At 39.2% G+C, this 16,354-nt stretch overlaps 1 protein-coding gene across 1 annotated transcript in view; it reads right to left on the bottom strand.

Moving 5' to 3' along the window:
- The window catches only part of Eml6 (EMAP like 6), a 254,969-nt gene that overhangs the window by 94,475 nt on the left and 144,140 nt on the right, over nt 1-16,354 (bottom strand). The window contains exons 7-9 of the mRNA XM_028778693.1: nt 8,993-9,194; nt 5,048-5,185; nt 1,129-1,385 (exon numbers count right to left, since the gene is read on the bottom strand). Coding sequence (XP_028634526.1) covers nt 1,129-1,385; nt 5,048-5,185; nt 8,993-9,194 — 597 coding nt within the window. The remainder of the gene's footprint in view (nt 1-1,128; nt 1,386-5,047; nt 5,186-8,992; nt 9,195-16,354) is intronic.

The following is a 16,354-nucleotide window of genomic DNA, read 5'->3' as shown; positions in this document are numbered from 1 at the left end:
GACTCCACACGGAAGTCCATAGGACTACTATTTCAGGTCATTTTTTTTCTAAAAGTGATGAAATATTTCAATTATGCAGAAGATGACAGAGAACTATAAGGAGCAAGTGTTTGTAGCACTGAGTTCCAATAAATATTACTGGTCTTTATCATAGAAAATCATTCGTTACTATTACTGTGGTATGTGTGCACATGGGTGCATGCTTGTGTATGGTGTATGTGTGTGTGTGTGTGTACAACTTGATGGAATCAATTCTCTCTTTCTACCTGTATGGAAGGGTGTGGGTGGGTTCCGGGGATCAAACTCAGTACACCAGGATTGCATGGCAAGTGCCTTTACGTGATAAGTCTCCTCACCAATATCTTTATAACACAATTTTAAGAACATACTATAGTCACTTAAAACCCACTGGACACTCATCTCTACTTTAATTTCTTCTTGTTTCCTTAGAGGCAACCAGTACCCTGAATTGACTGCTAAGTGTTCCCACACATTTAAAAACCATTTTTGCTGTATGTAAGTGGCTATAATATGTGAACCTGTTTTAATATCATAATACTTTATATAAATGACCACTATGCATATCATTTGCATTTATTGGCTCAGCGTTGCACTTTTGAGACCTATCTGTATTGACACAAGTTGGACTAGTTACTGTGACATTACCATCTGTGACTACACACTTTAGGCCCTCCTCACTCCAATGACCACTTAGGAACTTGCTGTGGTTTTGGTTCTTGGAATCATAGCAAGCAGTTCTGTGCATGCTCTTAACAGCTCCGTGTGTCTTCCTCTTTCACCATGTATCACTGACATGCTTTGGTCAGTCTAAATAATGAAAATGGGCCTTTGGTGCTGCTCTCTATACACTTTACCCCTTAGAACAATGCAGGCATGTATGCCCCCTGCAGGCTTTGTCTTTAAGTCTTCTTGTGTTTTCCTAATGTAAATTATTAATGTGACCTGACGCACTAACATTTTCTCTGAGGGTTCTGACTTAGGGATCTTGTCTCCCTAAGAGCACTCCTTACCCTAAGGCCACAGGCCACTCTCTACCCCTCTCCATGTGGCTCCAGGTTTGCCTTCATGAGCACCTACCACAAGCATAGTCATCTACTTAGGACTCACATGGCATTTTGTAGAACAGTCTCTCCCCAGCACCGTCGTTGGTTTGCAAGTATTTACTATCCAGAGACCAGTCTATGTGAGTGATGAAACTGAGGGACTTGTTACATTCTCCTATCTTCTTATAGCGCTGGGCAACAGCGTAGACATCTACAGGCCCGTCATTGGATCCTACTGCGAGGTAAGAGCCATCTGGGGAGAATTTCATCTCATGGATGACTTCCTTCCTGTCCTTGATGTGGACCACTTCTGTCATATCTCTGTAGGAACAAAATACAAAGTGACAAGCAGAGAATCGAGAAATAGAAAACCCAAGACTTATTTTAAAAGGTGTGTGTCACAAGTGAGAAAAATCCTACAGGAACTGAAATGTTTCTATTCATAAAATGATACTACATGTTTGTAACTTATATCCTGCTCATAAAAATTAAAACAAACATTTGAAATAATATTTTGTGCCCTCAGGGTAAATATAAAAATCTTTACACAACAAATATTTGTTTTCATGTTTAACTATATATTATTGAAATATTTATTTAAAAATTAGACTTAAAAGTCACTTAAAATATGCTATGGAGGAAGGCAAAACATATCAAAATTAGAGTAAAAATAAGTAAAAATAAAAAATAGTATAAAAATAATCTGTTTATGCTTTAGAAATAAGAGCTGATATACGATATACACCTTTAATTCCAGCATTTGGAAGGCAGAGGCAGTATAATCTCTGAGAGCTGGAAGCCAGCTCATCTACATACCAAGTTTCAGGCCAAGCAGGGCTACACAGTGAGAGCCTGTCTCAAGGAGAAAAATAGATTAAACAACTATTATACTTATTGTTATTTTAAAAGAATGAGTCTTTATTTATTCATGTATATTAGCACTCTATTTGCATGTATATCCTGCATGACAGAAGAGGCATCAGATCCCATTATAAGTGGTTGTGAGCCATAATGTGGTTGCTGGGAATTGAACTCAGGACCTTTGGAAGAACAGACAGTGCTCTTAACCTCTAAGCCATCCCTCCAGCCCAGGAATAAGCCTAAAAAGAAGAAAATTACTAGCTTTTGAAATGTGAAAATGGTATGCAATCTCTAAGTTCTCACCATGAAAGGTCATAATGAACATGCCAAATCACTAAAATATTTTTTACTTTTCTTTGGTCAAATTCTTTCTTAAATTATTAATTCTTGGAAAAATTTATACATAGCATATTTTGATTATATCATCCTCTTCTCCAAACCCCTCTCAAATTCAGCCAAACCTCCTTTGTGTCATCTTTTTAAAAAATCCACCAAGTGCAATTTGTGCTGTCATACATTCTTGGATGTGTGGTCAGTCACCAGAGCATAGAATTGGTCAAATTCTGTTAAGATTAATTTCTGCTCATATCTGAAAGCTCACTGGGGTTGCTTCCCCCCTAAACTAGAGACAGGATTATGAATTGCAGGTCCCCTGAGCCAGTGAAGGTGGAGTCATCAACTCTAAAACAGTGCATCCAACACATCAGCGACAGGATTTGCTTTCCTATAATATCCCCATTCCTGCTGCCATTCATCAGAACATTATGCTGTACTGTAACAATATAAAATAGAGACATAGTTTTCTTCTGTTTGCACTTGAGAGTTCTATCAAAAAGGAGGTTTCGTAATTAGCTACCTTATCATCAATCACTCAGCAGAGAGCAGAAACATTGCTCATTGAGTTCGTAATGAGTTGTGTGTGGGTGGTAATGAGAATTCTGAGTAATAAATTGTCCTAAGAGCACTCAACCCTGTACATGTCGCATTCAATTTACAGCTGTATTTCTTTCCTGTAATTACAAAAGTGATAATTCAAGAGAAAAACTAGTTCATTCAAAGGAATTCCACAGGTAAATGGCGGCTTTTGTCTAGCATAAACAGTGTATGATGTCAGAAAGCAAGAAATACTCCATTTCTTTTTTTTTTCATATCGGATTCACTTTTATTTTATCATTAGGCCTCCTATAATTTATCATAAGTGTCATGAATGTTTACTACTTTGCTTAATTATTTCATTGTTGATTAACATCAAGTTAATCCTACATTTAAGAGCTTGTTGCAAGCAAGCCCTTAAGTCACATTTTGCTCACAGTAAATAATATCTACAAGTAGATACTGTGTCATCCTTCTTTGCAGATAAGTGAAGACTGGCTAAGGTATAAAAATAAAAAAGAAAAATGATATTAAAGTTAAAAGAATATGTCGAAATCCTTAAAAGAAAACCGAAGCTTTTTGTAAATACTAAATGGCAAACAATAGTAAGAGAAACCAGTAAATGCAGTAAACGGAGTTTCTAAACAACCTCAAATGGGAGACTCTCACGGCTAGTGATCTATAAATCGACAGCTAAGCTGGTCTATAGAAAAGCATCTCAGAACCATGATGTAGCGTATTTTTTTCCTCATTATGACAGTAGATCATTTCCTAAAGACCAAGGAAAACACTACGACAGTGGATTCAGAGATTGTATTTAAAGCCATATGTAAGTAATGTACAAAGGTATTATTTCTCACAATTAATTTTAATGGCAGGTGAAGTGCTATTCTAGGAATTACATTAATTATCTACCAGAATTCTTTGACTCTTAATGCTAAAGTTCTGATTAAATGAAAATTTTATGACAGGAAAAATTCTAAAATTCTCCATGGTCCATTTTGGACTACAGAGCATGTTCATTTGGAGACATGCTCGATGCCAACTTTATAAGCTTTCCTTAACTTGTCAGTTTTGAAGATACAGTTATTATTTATGGAGTTTAACTTATGGATGGATGTGTGATTGTGCAAAAATATGGTAAGACGATTAGGTGGGTTGTTTGTTTGTTTGCTCATTTGAAATCAGAGACAGCTGACCCAGGAAGTTTCACTTAAATCAGGAGATACACATACACATTCCAAACCAGGGGAGCTTCTGTTCCTTGGGGTCAGGATGTAGCCCGCATTATGTGATGCTCTATTTACAGTCCTGAGTGTGTACTTCTGCTTTGTGCTTTCAAATCCAACTTTTCCTAAGGTACTGGGAAAGATGCCTAAATTTAGAAGGATTTTGGTATATTTTTAGAGTAAATTTGTGGTTTGGCATGAAGACTCTGAACATCAGATAATGTCACTCTTCAGACATTGGCTTTTCTGCCTTTAATTATGAGGCTCTGTAGCAAAACATGAACATTTTTAGTTTCTTTATGGATAAACCACACATAGTATAAACTGCCTTCCTCTAAACTTGTAGAAAGTATTGGATAAATACTGATTGCCTAGATAAAATTTAATATCACATGAAACTGTTATTAACTTTTGATAAAATTACTAGAGTTTGACATTTCACCACATTCTTAGTTAAAATTTAAAGTAAATACATAATTGTTAAAAAAAGAAATACTCCATTTCTGTACCAGTTACATGCACATAAATTTGATTCAAGTTTTACTTATAATAATGTAGTGCTGTTGGGTGCTACCTTATTGTTTCTTCCTCTTTTTTTTTTTTTTTTCTGGTTTAACTACAGAGCTCACAACCTTCCATTTCAAGTCCTTGGGCTCAGATGTCTTTGGGAGGTCACTTAGATTTTAGAAAGGTTCATGTAGAATGTGTTAAGGAGTTTCTAAATATACTGGCTGGGGTAGCATTCTCCATGAAAAACAGTATTTTTTTTTTTTTTTGCAGCAAATCAAACAACACATTATTTCTATGAAGAGACTGAAGACTGTAAATAGACTCACGTCAGGTCCCTGGATTCCGTTCACATCCCAATAATTTACCAAACACATCTGGATTTTCAGTGTTCTGGATTTCAGAGTCACAGGTAAGGGACTTCCTATCAACCTGACATATTTTATGACCAGAATACTCTTTGATTTTTAGCAAAGGAACATCTCAAAGTACCATTTTCAGTATTGAATGTACCTGACTCGGAGGACGATGAAAGAGCCGTCCTTCATGCCCAGGGCCAACTGAGATCCATCCGGGCTGAAGGATACACTACGAACTGCTTCCTCCATATTGCAGCGGGCGATCAAGGCATGGTCGGCCAGACTCCACAGCCTAAGGACCAAGAACAAAGCAGAATAAAGACCAAACCAACCACCAGCCAGGGCAGGAAAGCCTGCTCTTCACACTGACAATAGTAAAGAACACGGTCACCTCACTCCCGCGCCCTTCCCCGTGGCCTGTCAGAAAACCTGTGAAAGTGATTTGTCTATCTTTGGGCCACTTTCATCGTTTGAAAAACTCAGCAAGAAATATGAGGTGAAACTACATTTGCAAAGATTTGAGATCCACAGACCAGAAGATATAAACACCACTTTGCAAAATGTCTTCTCTTTGAAAATTAGAAATTGTCCCATATTTATGCCAATGGCTGCTAACCATGCTCCAAGGGCAGGAACTGCTAGTGCTGTATCTTAGTTATGGGGGCTACTATTGCTGTGATGAAACACTACAACCAAAGAAACTTGGAGAGGAAAAGGTTTTATTCAGCTTATACTTCTGCAGCACTGTCCATCGTTGAAGGGAGTCAGGATAGGAACTTAGGCAAGGCAGAAACCTGGAGGCAGGAGCTGATGCAGAGGCCATGGAGGGGGGCTGCTCACACAGGTTGTTGCTCAGCCTGCTTTCTTATAGAACTCAGGACCACCAGCCCAAGGATAGCAGCACCCTCTTTAGCCTGGGCCCTACCCCACAAATCACTAAGAAAATGCCTCATAGCTGAATCTTATGGAGGCATGTTCTAAACTGTGGCTCATTCCTCTCAGATGACTTTAGCTTGTGTCAAGTTGACAGAAATGCAGCCAGGATATGTGGTTACTGTTAGTTTCTCTTAAGCATTCATGAAAAGCTTCAAGTAGCTGGTACTTAAGCATAGGTAGACAGAAGCACACATCACATTTGCTAGCTTCCCTGGGGTGTGAGAGGAGGTATCTGAGATGCCCTAGAATTTACTCATGGTTATCATTCGAAAGCCCCAGGCCTGTACTGATGGCCACTATTTATAGGGAAATGCTTCATAAGGCTAGTAGCCAAAAAGGACAGCTGCTGGTGGAGAAATACGGACCAGGAGGCAAACACAGTTCACAGAACTTTGGGCAAAACTACTATAGGGTTCCTACTCCAGACACTTAATCCAGGTACGCCAAGCTCAGTGAACCCAGAGGAAGTATTTACAATATACAAGTAACAGCTTCTGTGTTAGTTGTAGTTGTGGCCTTTGTAATCCCTGTAAGAGATTTTTCTATGATGTGATGGTGGTGGAGATGAAATAAGCTGAATTGGTTCTCGCCTTCCACTATGTGACTTCCAAGCATTGAGCAGGTCATCAGGACTGACAGCAGATGTCCTTACCCGCTGAGTTACCTCTCTGGCCCTGTGAAGGCTTGCCTGCTTTCTTCCTTCCTTCCTTCCTTTCCTTTCTTCCTTCCTTCCTTCCTTCCTTCCTTCCTTCCTTCCTTCCTTCCTTTCTTTCTTCCTTCCTTCCTTTCTCTCTCTCTCTCTCTCTCTCTCTCTTTCTCTCTTTCTTTCTTTTCCCCACTTTTTTTTATTGGATATTTTATTTACATCAGATGTTATCCCCTTCCCCCATTTTCCTTCCCACCCAGGAACCCCTATCCCATCCCCCCTCCTCCTGCTTCTATGAAGATGTGCCCCCACCCACTGCCATCCCTCCACTCCTCCACTCTCACCCCCCACTCCCAACCCCCACCCTCAAATTCCCCCACACTGGGGCATCCAGCCTCTGTGAAGGCTTTCTTAAGATGGTCTTCTTTTCACACACAATGAATGTCTACTAGAAGGACCAAGAATGTGCAGTTCTGAAACAAACATAAGTCCCAAGTGGCAGTTTCCTTAGGTGCACCCAGCCATCCAGAGGGGCGAGGAGCTTCACAGTGAGTGCCTGACTGGTCCCTCAGGAAGCTTTCAGTCTTCAGCCTAAAGCTTCAGATAGTCTCACAATACCTCATCCATTTTTCATGACTCTATGTTGTCTTTAGCCTTGTGCTATTTTTAAACAATGTAAGTTTTCCTTTAGCAGGATAAAGACATCACCACTCCCTAGTCAGTTGTACTATCTCTCCAAGGCTTCTAAGCATATCTCAAGAAAGCATGGCTTCTTGTAGGAGGAGCTAAGGTGGGAGGGATAAGGAGAGAAAGAGGAAAAGGAAGAGGAGGAGTGAGTCAAGAGAGAGACAGAGATGTAGGACCATGGACGACCGTGCATGTACCGAGAGCAGTCCTGGGTAACAACTTATCTAGGTTAGTTAATTGGGAAACATCTAGAATTATGTGGGCTATTGTTATTGAGCATTACCAAATACATAAAGCCTTTGATTAATATTTAAGCTTTAGAGCCTCATTTCCTACTGGGCCTACATGGATTGTGGGATGGTCTGGGCACAGCCCAGCTTTGTGGAGACAATGTGCAAGATTGGTAGAGCCATCTCCCACACTGGTGTCTCACGGGTGGCAGGGCTGATGTCTCTGGCCGCCTAAGCAGACGGCCTGAGCTGAGCAGCTGCGGTACCCTACATCCGCTCATGGCCACAGGCCTAGGCTAGTCGGAAACATGGTGGCTGATTAAGAAAAGCCAGATTGAATGTCACTGATTTAAATATCTCTCCCAACAGCTTCTACCCTTCTTACTTCAAAGTTCTGCAAAAATACACTCAGATATTTTACCTAACTAATTGCTGAGGAGAGAATACTACAGATGCTGCAGCCAGAACTCCTCAGCCACATTTACAATTCTGAGAGTTCACTGTAAAAATATAAAAACCAAGGACTTTCATGAACCTTTTCCATTGGATGGTTAAGAACTGGTCACAGGAATTTGGTTAATTTTGGGCACCATTTAGCATGCTTTGAAGGCACTCAGAGTAAAGAAAAAACATGAAAACAAAGTCAAGAGGTACATATGGCAACTAAACATTTATGTTGCTTGTGAAGGAACTGTAACTATTTCTGTCCAGTCTGAAATTAATGAGGTTTACACATTTGGTAGGAACTAAAACATGGAATTGAGCATCCTATGCTTTGAGAGCTATATAAACCTATAGAGTAAGTGGGGAAAAAAACCAGGGACCTTTAGCATAGTTTACATGGTTCTATTTTAGTTTCTAAAGCTCAGAAACAATAATACATCGATAGATGAAGTGATCACTCTCAATCCTCCCTGTGAAAGGATTTTGTTGTTGTTGAGTGCTTTAAGGTTATTAAACACATTGCAGTCTGAAATGAAGGTAACAGTTGTCAGAATACTAGCGGCTTGCTTAATTTGATCATTTTATTCAATATTGTACTTTTAAAGAACAAATGACCCATAGCAAGAACCATTCAAGTCCTGACAAAATTACACATTGTCTCCAAAATTAGCATTCTCCTTTGTTTGATGACAATGTCTAAATTCCCATTTCAGAATTTACAAAAAAGAAACAATTTGCTCATGTATTGAAGACAACTTTAAAATCAGAACTGAAGGTCTCATGAAGAATGAGTTTAATTAAATCCTAAAATGGCTGAGCAACCCCCCTACAGAAAAGCAAGTACATGAATGGGAAAGAAATCTTGTCTTACCGGAGAACAGTGTGCTTGGCTCTTCTCTTGGACTAAAAAGACAACTGGAAGACAGCCTAAGTGATATTCACACATTTTCACTTTTGAAAAGATTTTCATGACTTTAGATGGAGCCAAAAAAGATAACAACAACAACATGGTAAGAAGCCAGCTAGCTAAATGCCTTAGCTTCCATTCAGAAAGTGTGTGTGCCTATGCTGTGGTTTATCCTTAAATCACAAACATATTTGAACAACAAAACAATGCTACCTCCAGGAAGTCCATGAGGGTACAGTGGAGCCTCACCTGACAGAGCGATCATCACTGCCTGTCACAGCCAGAGGCTTCTTGGGGTGCAAGGCCAGAGCCCAGAGTTCCCCCTCGCAGTGGCCCTGAAGGATGAGCATTGGCTTATCCCGCTCTCGAACGATGACTTCAAATATCTCACTGTCCTGGGTTCCTGCTAGAAGACGGTCAGCTTTCCAGCACACACTCCTAATAGAGAGACCTGGCAAAGAGAAAAGAAAACATTTATTCACACCATCCACACACAAAATCAGCACCCGAAGCAAGTGCCTTTCACCAAGCTAGCATTTAAGTACTACATTTAAAATAGTTGAGACACCAGTCTTTTCATTACGTCCTGAATTTCCTGGATGTTTTAGGTTAGGAACTTTTTATTTTATAAACTCATAGAAATAAACTTCCCCAACCTAAAGTAAGAGATGGCCATAAAAGTACAAGAAGCCTACAGAACACCAAATAGATTGGATCAGAAAAGAAAATTCTCTATTCACATAATAATCAAAACACTAAATGAACAGAAAAATGAAGAATATTAAAAGTGGTAAGGGAAAAAGGCCAAGTAACATATAAAGGCAGACCTATCAGAATCACACCAGACTTAACAACAGAGACACTAAAAGTCAGAAGATCCTGTACAGACTTCATGCAGACCCTAAGAGAACACAAATGCCAGCCCATGTTACTATACTCAACAAAACTCTCAATTATCATAGATGGAGAAACCAAGACATTCCATGACAAAACCAAATTTAAACAATATCTTTCTTCCAATCCAACCCTACAGAGGTTACTAGAAGGAAAACTCCAATGCAAGGAGAGTACCTATACCCAAGAAAAGACAAGAAATTAATCATCTCACAACAAACCCAAGAGAAGAAAAGCACACACACACACGCGCATAATATCACCTCCAACAACAAAAATAACAGGAACCAACAATCATTGGTTTTTAAAATATCTCAACATTGATGGACTCAATTCCCCAATAAAAAGACATAGGCTAACAGACTGGATTTGCAAGTATGATTCAGCATGTTGCTACATACAAGAAACACACCTCAGTGACAAAGATTAACACTACCTCAGAGTAAAAGGCTAGGAAAAAGTTTTTCAAGTAAATGATTCCAAAAAACAAGCTGGAGTATCCAATAAAATAGGCTTTTAATCAAAAGCTATTAAAAGAGATGGGAAAGAACACTTGACACTCATAAAAGAAAAAAATCCATCAAGATAAAGTCTCAATTCTAAACATCTATTTTCCAAATGTAAGGACATACACATTCATAAAAGAAGCTTTACTAAAGCTCAAAACACACATTGAACACCACATAATAATAATGAGAGACTTCAACACCCCTCTCTCATCAATGGACAGATCATGGAAACAGAAACTAAACACAATGAAAATAAGAAGTCATGAGTCAAATGGACTTAGCAGATATCTATAGCACATTTTACTCCCAAAGAAGAGAATATACCTTCTTCTCAGCACCTCATGGTACCTTTTCCAAAATTGATCATATAATCAGACACAAAACAAGCCTCAACTGATACAAGAAGATTGAAATAACCTATGCATTCTATCAGATCTCCATGGACTAAGGCTAGACTTCAATAACAACAACAACAACAAAAACAACAGAAACCCCACATACACATGTAAACTGAACAATGCTCTCCTCAATGACAACTTGGTCGGGGAAAAAATAAAGAATGAAATTAAAGACTTTCTAGAATTCAATGAAAACAAAGACACAGCATGACCAAACTTATAGGACACAATGAAAGCAGTGCTAAGAGGAAAATTTGTAGCACTAAGTGCCTTCATAGAGAAATTGGAGAGATCCTACACTAGGAACTTAACAGCACACCTGAAAGCTCTAGAATAAGAAGAAAGCACAGCCAAGATGAGTAGGCAGTAGGAAATAATCAAACTCAGGGCTTAAATCAATCAATTGGAAATAAAAAGAATGATACAAAGAATCAACAAACCCAAGAGCTGGTTCTTTGAGAAAATCAACAGGATAGATAAACCCCTAGCCAACTAACTAAAGGACACAGAGACAGTATCCAAAACCTATAAAAAAAAAAAACCCTGGAAAATCTACATGAAATGGATGATTTTCTAGACAGATACAACATACCAAAGTTAAATCAAGATCAAGTAAACTAAACAGTCCCATATTCCCTAAGGAAATAGAAGCAATCATTAACAACCTCTCAACCAAAAAAAGCACAGGGCCAGATGATTTTAGTACAGAATTCTACCTTAACTTCAAAGAAAGCTAATACCAATACTTCTCAAGCTATTTCACAAAATACAAAGAGAAGGATTATGTTATCAATTTCACTTATGAATATCTATGCGAAAATACTCAATAAAATTCTAGCAAACTGAATCCAAGATCACATCCAAACCATCATTCATTATGATCAAGTAGGCTTCATCCCAGGGATGCAGGGATGGTTCAATATATGAAAATCTATTGGTACAATTCACCATAAAAACAAACTCAAAAAAAATCACACAATCATCTTATTAGATGCTGAAAAAGGATTTGACAAAATCCAGTGCTGCTTCATATTAAAAGTTTTGGACAGATCAGGAATTCAAGGCCCATACCTAAACATAATAAAAGCAATATATAGCAAACCAACAGCCAATATCAAATTAAATAGAGAGAAACTTGAAGCAATCCCACTAAAATCAGGGATAAGACAAGGCTGCCTACTCTCTTGAAGTTCTAGACAGAGCAATTAGACAAAAAAAGAGATCAAAGGGATACAAATTGGAAAGGAAGTAGTCAAGGTATTGCTATTTTAAGATATGATGATATGATAGTATACATAAGCGACCCCAAAAATTCTACCAGAGAGCTTCTACAGCTGACAAACAACTTCAGCAAATAGCTTGATACAAAATCAACTCAAATTAGTAGCCTTACATTATACAAAGGATAAATGGGCTGAAAAAGAAACTAGGGAAACAACACCCTTCACAATAGCCACAAATAATATAAAATATCTGGGTGTAACTCTAACCAAACAAGTGAAGGATCTATATGACAAGAATTCAAGTCCCTTAAGAAAGAAATCAAATCAAATCAAATCAGAAGATGGAAAGATCTCCCATGCTCATGGACCAGTAGGATTAACATAGTAAAAATGGCCATTTACCAAAAGCAATCTATAGATTCAATTCAATCCCCATCAAAATTCCAACACAATTCTTTGCAGACATGGAAAGAACAATTCTCAACTTCATATGGAAAAACAAAAAAACCCAGGATAGCAAAAACAATTCTTAATAATAAAAGAACTTCTGAGGGAATCACTATCTCTGACCTCAAGCAATAGTGATAAAAGCTGCATGGTACTGGTACAGAGACAGACAGGTAAATCAATGGAATAGAACTGACCCAGGAACAAACCCACACACACATGGACACTTGATCTTTGACAAAGAAGCCAAAGCCATACAGTGGAAAAAAAGAAAGTGTCTTCAACAAATGGTGCTGGTTTAACTGGTGGTCTACATGTAGAAGAATCCAAATTGATCCATAATTATCACCTTGTACAAAGCTCAAGTTCAAGTGGATCAAGGACCTCAACATAAAACCAGATACAGTGGATTTAATAGAAGAGAAAGTGAAAAAAAGTCTCAAATGCATTGGTACAGGAGAAAACTTCCCGAACAGAAAACCAATGGCTCAGGTTCTAAGATCAACAATTGACAAATGGGACTTCATGAAACTGAAAAGCTTCTGTAAGGCAAAGGACACTGTCAATAGGACAAAATGGCAACCTACAGATTGGGAAAGATCTTCACTAACACTACATCTGATAGAGAGATAATATCCAAAATATACAAAGAACTCAAGAAGTCAGACTCCAGAAAACCAAATAACCCTATTAAAAAATGGGGTACAGAGCTAAACAGAATTTTCAACAGAAGAATCTCTAATGGCTGAGAAGCACTTAAGGAAATGTTCAACATCCTTAGTCATCAGGGAAATGCAAATCAAAACGATCCTGATTTTTATCACTTTGCACCAACGAGAATGGCTAAGATCAAGAACTACACAGATTGTACATGTTGGCAAGGATGTGGAGAAAGGGAATACTCCTTCATTGCTGGTGGGATTGCAAACTGGTACAACCACTCTGGAAATCAATCTGGAGGTTCCTCAGAAAATTGGAAATAGATCTACCTGCAAGGACACATGCTCCACTATGTTTATAGCAGCCTTATTTGTCATAGCCAGAAGCTGGAAACAACCCAGATGTCCCTCAATAGAGGAATATATTCAGAAAACGTGGTTCATTTACACAATGGAATACTACTCAGCTATTAAAAATAAGGACATCATGAATTTTGCAGGTAAATGGATGGAACTATAAATATCCTGAATGAGATAACCCAGACCCCAAAAGTTCAGTGAGTACATAGTATATACTTGCTGACAAGTGGATATTAGCCAAAAAGTTCAGAAGACCCATGAGACAACTCAGACTGTAGGTAGGTTAACAAGAAGGAAGACAAAATGAAATTGGATAACTAAAACCCATTTAGAAGGGGAACAAAAGTATCATGGGAGGCTGAGGGAGGGAGGAACTTGGGTGGGAGAGGGTATGGGGAGGGGAAAAGGGAAGCAGAATTATGTATGGGGATAGACAGGAGATAAGCCCAGAGGACCAGAGAATGAATTGAAATATGCAGCAGTGTGGGGCTGGGGGAGGGAGGAACTTCTAGAAAATCTGAGATCTGGGATGGGAGAGGCTAGGACTCAATAGTGTTGACATTAGCCAAATTCCCAGCAGTGGGGAGATGGAACCTGAAGAGACCATCTCCAATAAATAGACATGGCCCCCAGTTGAGGCAGGGGACCACCCATCCATGTTCCAAATTTTTGACCCAGAATTGTTCCAGTCTAAAGGAAATGCAGAGACAGAAATGGAGCAAAGAATGCGAGGAAGGTCACCCAGGGACTGACCCAACTTGGGATCCATCCCATGCACACCAAACTGACACTATTACTGATGCCTTACTGTGCTTTCAGACAGGGACTCAGCATGGCCTCCCTTTGAGAGGCCCTACCAGCAGCTGACTGAGACAAATGCAGATTCCTACAGCCAACCATTAGATTGAGGTTGGGAACACCTGCGGAAGAGTTTGGGGAAGGACTGAAGGAGTTGAGGGGGATTACCACCCCATAAGAACAACAACAATGTCAACTAATCTGGACCCCTCAGAGCTCCCAGAGACTACACCACCAACTAAGGAGTACATGGGCTGGTCTGTGCCACACCTCCCACTTGCACATGGGTAGAAGAGTGCCTTGTCTGGCTAGGAAGGGGGACAATTTGTGGAATGTAAATAAATTAAATGATTAAAATTTTTAAAAATGAAAAAAAAAAAAGAAAAGGAAAACTGACGCCCCATGATCTCTGGCTTCTTCGGTCCACTCAATTCCTTACTGAGTTTGTCATGTATTGATATATGCATGGAATTGTCTCACAGATGAGTTAGAAATACATAAGCAATTCCATTTTCCTAATTCTCTGGAAACAAGGCTGCAATCTGCTCTGTAATGTCAGTTGCCTTCGCATCTGTGCTACCGAGCACTAGAAGCTATAGACACAGGATTTACTCTTGCTTTATACCTGATTAGTCAGATGCCCAGAGGCAAATCCTTCACTCTATGAGGGTCAGAGGTAATATATATATATGTAACTATAATAATGAAGACCATGTAATTTATCATCCAAATTTTAATCCCTTTGAAAATAAAAGGAAGCTGTAAAAACAATTAAGTTTTCATGTTTAAAAAATATGTATTTCTAAGAATATGGTTTTATTATGCTGAAAGACCTAATAATTATATCAAAAGTTTCACAAAATTCTACTATCATCATTATGAAATAAGTCATTTTAGGACAAGGAATAGATGGAGTGCAGTTAATTTTTAAGATCATTCTGGTGTTTTGTACAACACAATCACATCAGGTATTTGTTACCGTGCACTCGTCAAAACCCATGGACTACACATCACTAGGAGTGACCCTCACGTGAACCATGGACCTCAAATGAAAATGACTCTCGTCACTGTAGGCGGGATGTTGATGGTTAAGAGAGGTGTGCCTGTGTGAGGAGATGCAGAGGAACTATGTAATTCCCACTCAGTTTTACGATGAATCTCAAACTGTTCTAAAGCCAGCTCCTCAGTAGTACCCATTCCTTCAGCAACACCCGCTGAGGGGCAATAATCACACCTGTGTGCTCAAAGGCCGCAAGAGAGTCTCTTCACCCGTTGAGCTGTGACCTACCAACGATCCCTGCTGCTTACTCTCAACCATATATATATCTATCTCTGTCTCTGTCTCTGTCTCTGTCTCTCTCTCTCTCTCTCTCTCTCTCTCTCTGTCTCTGTCTCTAGCTCTATGCTTGTATTTCGTGCCAATCTTGTGATTAAATTGACAAATGAAACGTTAAAGTTTTTTTTAATACTACAAAAGCCACATCAGATGCACTTTCTATAGAGAAAATAAACTTTTAGTGTTCAATGATTTTTTAAGATACATTTTTAAACATCCAGGAGGAATGCTAAGTCAGATGGGATAGCAGGAAAGCAGATTGGCGATTTAGAATTTCTGAGAATCTATAACATTGATCTGTGGTCTTACAAGGGTTGAATAAGATACTTCCCTTATTTGTTTTCTGGTCTTCCTTTCTCTCCTTCACCCCTTCCTTCCTTCCTTCCTTCCTTCCTTCCTTCCTTCCTTCCTTCCTTCCTTCCTTCCTTCCTTCCTTCCTTCCTTCTTTCCTTTGACACAAGGCTATTTATATGTGAGCTAACTCTCCTCACCTAACACTGCCATCTTATTTGGTACAGTGTGCAAACATTTCGTTTCCCACCACCTCTATTATACAACTCTGGGGGGGGGGTTCAGAAAAGTACTAAGAAACCCACAATCTGTGTCTTGGGGGGGGGGAAGCAACTCACGATCAGTTGTCATGTAGAGCAGCTACACCACCTATAATAACCGAGAGTCGGGACCTGAGTTTGATTCCAGCACTCATAAAAAGCTGGGTACAATGGCACATGTCTATAATCTCAGCTCTGGGGAGCTGTTGAGATCCCTAGGGCATGACTGGCAGTCAGCATAGCAAAATCAGTGAGCACCGGGTTTAACAAGAAACCCTGTATTAAAAAATACGACAGAAAACAATTGAAAAGAACACCCAGCATCAACATGTAGAACACACACACACCAGCACACACACACACTAGCACCTGCACACAGAGACACAGACACACATACACCAGCACATTCGAGCCCAGACACACACACACACCAGCA

The sequence above is a fragment of the Grammomys surdaster genome, unplaced genomic scaffold (assembly GCF_004785775.1).
Source record: "Grammomys surdaster isolate TR1022 unplaced genomic scaffold, NIH_TR_1.0 67, whole genome shotgun sequence".
In the NCBI taxonomy this organism is placed as follows: domain Eukaryota; kingdom Metazoa; phylum Chordata; class Mammalia; order Rodentia; family Muridae; genus Grammomys; species Grammomys surdaster.
The sequence above is the reverse complement of the archived record's forward strand: the minus strand, read 5'-3'. Positions and strand labels throughout refer to the sequence as shown.